The sequence below is a fragment of the Triticum aestivum genome, chromosome 7B (genome assembly GCF_018294505.1).
Source record: "Triticum aestivum cultivar Chinese Spring chromosome 7B, IWGSC CS RefSeq v2.1, whole genome shotgun sequence".
In the NCBI taxonomy this organism is placed as follows: Eukaryota; Viridiplantae; Streptophyta; class Magnoliopsida; order Poales; family Poaceae; genus Triticum; species Triticum aestivum.
In genome coordinates, this window is record NC_057813.1 from 494,587,687 (window position 1) to 494,594,897 (window position 7,211).

Sequence of the window (7,211 nt, forward strand, 5' to 3'; positions counted from 1 at the left end):
GAAGATGTGACAGCGGCGGCTCCTTGAAGATGTAATAAGGTTCTTCCCACCTAGCCCCCGTTCCGGTGGTGCGTCTAATCATCGTCGGTGGACATGTGAATGTATGTCTCCGATGGATCTGTCTTTTGTAGATCTGCTCGGATTTTATCGTTGTTTGACTATGTTCGTGCATCTTTCGGTTGGATCCTTTCGATCGAAGCTACTTTTCATCGACAGCGGTTGTTGTTCTGATGTGTTAGTCTTATGATGCCTTAACATAGCGACTTTTCTAACACGACGACTTCTATTTTTATTATTTTTAGTTTTTGTTTGTACTGCCATGATTGAAGATGAACACTACCTCCGTTCTGGTATATTAGTTCCCTTTATATTCTGTTCCAAATTTTAACCTTAAATTTAACTAATAAAATGTTACTGCATATTATAAAATATAATATAAATGAAAACTATATTTAAATACAAATCCAACGATATAATTTTTAGTGATATGCATTTATATTTTATTAGTTAAATCTCTAGTCAAAATTTGGCACAAAATACAAACAGAACCTATAAACGAGGACGGAGTACATCGAAAGTTTTATAAAAAAAATCAAGTACGGCGTGACCTTCTAGTGGTGAAATCGAAGTTGCCGGCGTGCACAATGGGCGATTTACGATGACGCGTTGGTGTACCCTCCCGCGTGTCATGTGTTACACCGACGTCTTGCATGTCTTGTGATGCTCACTTTTTGCGGGTCTTTCACTAATCCAATCTCTTCTCAAATCTCAAAGCACTTACTCCTCACAGAGGGAGTACATCGTACGGTGTCCACCTCGGTGGCAAACTATTTTCCAAATCTAAAACTTCAAATATGTTGAAACAAAGGGATTATGTGTTTAAACCTGACTGATGCCATCTAGCTACAGTCCCAACATTCGGGTCACAGATATGCTATCACTTAGCTGCACGGCACGGCTGGGCAGGACCAAAATGCAAAAGAGACGTCACAGTCCAATTAGAGCAAGTCAATTCTGCCAAGAGTTAGGTTGCTTGGTGAGACTGTTACATCGTAATTCATCGTACCAACACATAGATATTGTTCCTATCACAAAGTTGGGTTCGACTTTTAAAGGGTTCTAATGAATACAACAGTGTTTTAGCTGAAGCTCGGGCTGGTTCAGTTTTCAGTGACTAGAATCTAGATTTGTGTTCAGATACAATGCCAGTGCAATGCAAGAATGCAAAATGTTCTGATCCAACAAAGCCAATGGGGTGTTGCAACTTCTCATAGCAGAAATGAGCGGGTGTATGTGTTTATTATCAGATCCTAGGAACCAGCTGTGGACTCATTTCCCGTATGGGTGGTACCTGCCCGAGCCTCGACCACTCGCACTTCCACCACCACCCATGCTTCCAGCTCCCCCATAGCCACCATACCCGCCTGCACCTGCACCATAGCCGCCAGGTGCACCATATGCGCCACCTCCGTAGGCACCCCCATATGCCCCATAGGCACCATACGGGCCTCCATATATAGAACCACCATAAGCAGAGCCAAAACCTGACCCATAGGCAGGGTTACCTCCATATGCACCATACCCTCTACCGTAGGCACCATATCCTGCACTACCATAGTAGGCAGCTGCAGCTGATCGGTAGTCAGCTCCATACCCATAACCACTGCTGCTGCTGATGGCAGAACGGCCTCCACCACCACCACCACCACCACCTCCACCGCGGTATGAACTACGGTGGCCACCTCCTCCATGGCTATGTCTACTGTTAGAGCTTGAATCACCACCACCAGGTTTCTTTGGCTCGGCTCTTTTTATTTCAACCTGCAAAACCCAAGTGGAGAAGTTATCAAAACAATTTATGCTAACCCTGATTCATGTGATGCTTAACACTCGCAGGAAACATTTGACTATGTGATTGCCAACCAAGTAAAGCCTCTAAATGACGTCAAATCACACATCTTATTCCTAACTTCAAATTAAACAAAGGCAAGAGTCATGTGGAGAGAGGAGAGAATAGAACTGACTCTCTCGGTTAAAGCCAGATTTTCCACAAATAGATCTCATTGCATTTGAGGTTGACTCTTCGTGTAGAACCTTAAGACACCACATCGTATTGAGTTATTTTATTTTATTGTCGACTCTAGATGACATAGAGAAGACAAAGAGCTAACACTCAACAACTGCATCTACCTTTATATATGCCCTAAGTGGTTTTTTTAAAGAAGTGACACATATTCAGGAGAAATTGGATATTTGGAAGTGATTTCCAGTGAATTTAATTCAGCCAAGAAAGAATAGACTTCCATCCAAAATCACATGCAACAGAATATGTAGAACAGTCAGAGCCTACAGCAGTATGATTTTGAACATTTCATTTCTAGAATAGGTTCAGCAAGTCTGGACACTTGGACAGGGTAACAAAAGCACCGCACAAGCAACATTCCCTTCAAAATGCAGATGAAAATCATACAGAGATTTACAAAGAAATATTCAATAGTTTCTTCCATGCTAAAGACAAAGTGTTACCTCAGTACAGACTAGAGTTGACATGAATAATGCATTCTGAGCAAGAGTAATTTTTGGTTTTGATATGGATATTCAAAACTGAGCCTTGCCTCACAAGCTTGCAGATGAACAGTTAAATACGAAAAAGGAACTTAAAAAAGAAATTATAAACATGTTCCTGCCTTCTACCCGAGTGCAAAGTTTTGTTAAGAAATGACGTATGTTGCCTGGTGAGAAGAACAAAATATGTGATGTAAAAAGGCCATTTTTAAAGCTGTTTAGAGCACAGTTTTTTTTCCAGATCACAACACGCCACTTCGCAATAAACTGCATGCAGTCAAAAGACACTGACATGTTTGCCGTACAAAAGATGGAATTCTTCTAAATTTCAACAGTTTTTTTCCGATTTAGCATGTGCTCCCGGGAGCCAAAATGCCGCCGTCTCCATTAAACACCTCTTGAATGCTACTACCTCTGTTCATAACATAAGACGTTTTGGCAGTTCAAATTAAACTGCCAAAACGTCTTATATTATATTAATGAACAGAGGGTGTATTAAGCTACGAGTTACAAAACTGTGCAGTTTGACATTACATGTTAAACTATCTCGATACTAAAAAAACACAGGACGAAACGTTGATTGACATGGTTGAAAATTCGACAGCAACATTAACAGTAGTCGCTAGCGCTACTGAATCTAATAACTGGAGCAAGAGAAAAATATTAATTCTCATATATAACAAGAGAAAGCTGGTGACCTGCTTCCCTCCAAGATCATGCATTCTCCCATCTGACATAACCCTTTCAACAGCGTCCTCACTTTCGAAGGTAACAAAGCCAAAGCCTCGTGAACGGCCAGTGCTATGGTCAACCATGATTTGATGCTCAGCCACCTTGCCATATGAGGAGAAGTGCTCCTTTAACTTATCTGAAAAAATTCGAGTCAGTCATGTTTCACATGAAACAAATATGCTCAAAACTTAGCATATGTTAACATTGGGACTTGGGAGTATTCAAGTGGTTACGACTTAATACTTGTGACCAAGTTCAAAAAATTTGCTCGCACACAGAAAACACCTTTTGCTTTTATATGTACCTTCAGTTAGAGATGCTGGAATGCCACCAACAAAGATCTTTCTTGTCTTGTTAGGAGCATCTTTTGTTGACATCTCCTCTCTAGGCACAGTTCTTTTGACTTCAACCTTAATAGATAAAAAATGTGTAAGAACAGACCCACTCAGATTTGCATGTTTTGGTTGTTAATGCTACAACATAGAAGAGCGTTTGCACCTAGCTGTCAACAAAGGAGGCCTTACCGTTCTTCCATCTATAGTATGTTCATCCTCCAGAACCCTATCAATCACAGATGGATCAGAAAATGTAACAAATCCAAATCCACGAGGCATCCCGGTATGCTTGTCTTTCATGATCACAGAATCAGTTATAGCTCCATATTTCTGAAAATGCTTGCTGAATTTTTCTGCACACAAACAAATGAGTCGTCAGTTACAGCTCCATATTTCTGAAAATGCTTGCCAAACTAAGCAATGGATAATAAATAATCATAACTCATGTAACGACAATATTGATGGAAACAATTGACACTATTAATAGTTTTCTCCAATGAATTCATAAATTTTAGTGAATTCAAATGTCCAGATTCTGGTCCTCTTTTTTTGTGTTTAATTAGTAACTAACTGTAAGCTCCAGTGGCCAAAAGTTGTATCAGCAGTTTTCTCATATAAAACTGGTAAGCTCCACCATTCTAAAGTTAACAAACACAGGAGTTGCGAACAGATTCACACACGGCTAGAGAACAGACGCAGAGTATCATTAATGAACAAGTAGCACCCCTTATCAGACTGCAAACTGATCAATGTGACATCAAAACTATAATACTCCTACGATCAAGCTCCTCTGCCAAAGTAAATAAATTAAACAGCACTGGATGAGATATGTGAGAAACATTTGTTAAACTCAAATAACCACATAGTATTAACCGGCACAACCAATAAAAATCTGAAAGTGAGATGCATAAGAAGCACTTGTTGGACTCAAACAACAGCAAGGTACGAATAAACCAGGCTAACCTTACAACATGACCGCAGAAAGAACATTATCATGGAAACATAGACTACAGAATTTTCTGCATAGTTGTAGTTTGGAAGTAAGTTCCCTTTCCCCTATCCCCAACCTTCAGACCTTTACCCTACCCAAGTCAACTCGTTATGGATCACAATTTCCTAATTTAGCGTGACAAAAGAATTTCAGCTTCCTAAACAGGAGTCAGCACACACAGCAGTCCAAACACACCCCAATTAGGCAATTACAGTTAGTCGATTATCAATATTATCATTCATAGCCGTTAAAATTGAGAATTTAATACATCATTCATAAAAGATGCATCTAACATGAAACAAAATCTCAAATCCACACTCAATCCATACATAGAGAAACTAAAAGGACAAACTTGGCTATAATTAGTAGCTAAAACTGTTCATTTGCTCCCTCTGTTCCTCAATACCCAGCATAAAATTGGTTTCTTGCTTATTTTAAAAAATACCCAGAATATTTTGTTTCTCTCCCAATTGGATTACCTATTTCACCCCTTCCCATTAGCAACCGGAAGCCAATTACACTGCATGTATGCGCATGGGGGAACAGGAGGGTGAAGCGACATGTGAGGGGAAAGAGGCTAGTGCCAGTTATGGCCAAAGGCTGCGGAGAAAGAGAGAGAGAGAGGTTACTCTGAGTTTTGAGGGTATAATCACCCATCCAGCACAATTTTATCCACACTTTGCCCTTATCGTTATGCGTGCTGGAGCTAAAACACTAAAACGCTGGGCAATATGGAGTGGAGGGAGTACTATTTAGAGCCGAATTTATTGTTTTTGTTTCTTTATATGTGCATAAAATTTGGACCTGAAATGTACTCCCTCCACTCCATGTAACAAAAAGTTTGTGTGAACATTGTAACACAGAGTTCAGAATTTCAACACTTTTTGGGTATCTGAGCAAATCGATCTCAGTATCTCACAACTCTCAACGCAAGTTTCCCTCAGATTAACTAATTTCTTGATGATGGCACCATTCATGAAAATACATGTTCTACCTAAGCAAGCTTGCAAGGCATGCAGGAATGGAGAATTTAATCGTTAATAACAGACACCAAAATGGCTCTAGATAGAATTAAGGAGAAATGTGTAGCCATATATTCTTGCTCTGTGTCCCCTTTTTCTTGACTAATGTGCGAACCAAAAGATCACTGGGAGTAGGTTGGCCCACAGACACAAGATTCTAATCCTGGTTCCTGCCCATTGAAAATATACGGCTGAAAACAATGTATAAGCTTCTTACAGTTACAGCAGAAGAAATAAGCAATTCAGAACAACACTGTATTTCATGTGATGAGGTGAATCAGACAATCTAAGCCTAGCTGTGAAAGGACGTTGAGATGCACTTGTCTTGTAAATGCAAAACGAGTTTGCTTTATGTTGATCTAATGCACCTAACTACTTTTTTGTTCTCAACTCTTTTTAAATGTTTGTATAATCAATCACCCACAGCTGGAGCATTTTGCATGACAAGTCCAAAAACTAAAATCGTCCCCATCCTTGGCAAAATACCCTACAGGAATTACTTATCTACCTTCGGTTGTCTCCCAGGCTACACCCCCAACGAAAATTTTCCTGTAGAGAAGCACAGACCAAACCAAACGAGTTAACCAAACCTCATCCAGTCCAACAGACCAAACAAAAACCTAAAAGCGCAACTAACTCACCCGGACCCGTCGGCGGGCTCGGCAGGCACGTCCCTACCGCCTTGCACGCCACCAGCCTCTCCGCTACCGACGGCCTCCCCTCCACCTCCTCCATCTCGAGATCCCTCGGCGGCGGGCCTCTCCTCCTCCTCCTCTTCCTCCTCCACCTCCTCCACCTCCTCTTCGACCTCCTCCTCCACCTCCTCGTCCTCCTCATAGCCGTTCATGGCGTTCAGGTTCTCCTCCTCGTAGCCCGCCATACCGCCGCCCGAGACCACCACCACCCCGGCGCCCGAACGGGACTTAGAACCGCGGAACCCTAGCCCCGGATCGAAGCGGGCGACGAGGCGCAGCGGCTAAATTGCCTTGTAGGAGTCGGTGATGGCGGTGGGAGAGTGGTAGGGTTTAGGGGGGTTCGTGGCCGGAGCTAACCCTAGCTGCGCCGCTTCGAGAGCTCGAGTGAGGTTGGTGGGAGAGAAGGAGCGGCGGTGGACGGTAGGGGTGGCGGCGGAGCGGTCGGGAGGGGATTTTAGCCCGGTGCCGTGGGTGCCCGAACTGGCTGGGACCGTCGGATGGCGCACCACGATTCGTGCCATCGCTAAGAAAGTGCCGGGCTATGCTCTCGCTTTTCCGTGGCTTTCCTGAATGGCACCGTGTTAGATTCGATCCTGGCAAGAAGTCGAGTAAAATGCATAAACCATGCATAAACGACCACCTTAGCGTCATAGCTTTTGAAAAAGCATCACTTTATAAAACATGACATTTTACACTGAACCGAAAAATTGACAGTGGCAAAAATACACTGATCCAAAAAAAAAAATCTGCCAACTCAGCCCAACGGGCGGGGCAGACTAGTTAGTGATGTCGCCAAAGCGCTTAGCATTTTGGATCAGTGCTTTTCTCCACTATCAATTTTTCGGTTCGGTGCGAAGTGTCACGTTTTGTA

The 7,211-nt window shown here is 42.3% G+C and overlaps 1 protein-coding gene across 1 annotated transcript; it reads right to left on the reverse strand.

Annotated features, from left to right (window-relative positions):
- Positions 1 to 987: 987 nt before the first annotated feature.
- Positions 988 to 6,817, reverse strand: LOC123156244 (heterogeneous nuclear ribonucleoprotein A/B). Its single transcript, XM_044574390.1, has 6 exons — positions 6,287 to 6,817; positions 6,154 to 6,194; positions 3,822 to 3,985; positions 3,602 to 3,707; positions 3,264 to 3,433; positions 988 to 1,821 (listed from the first exon to the last, which is right to left on the reverse strand). The coding sequence occupies exons 1-6, from the start codon at positions 6,523 to 6,525 to the stop codon at positions 1,330 to 1,332; spliced, it is 1,212 nt and encodes a 403-aa protein (XP_044430325.1). The 5' UTR covers positions 6,526 to 6,817; the 3' UTR covers positions 988 to 1,329.
- Positions 6,818 to 7,211: the final 394 nt, after the last annotated feature.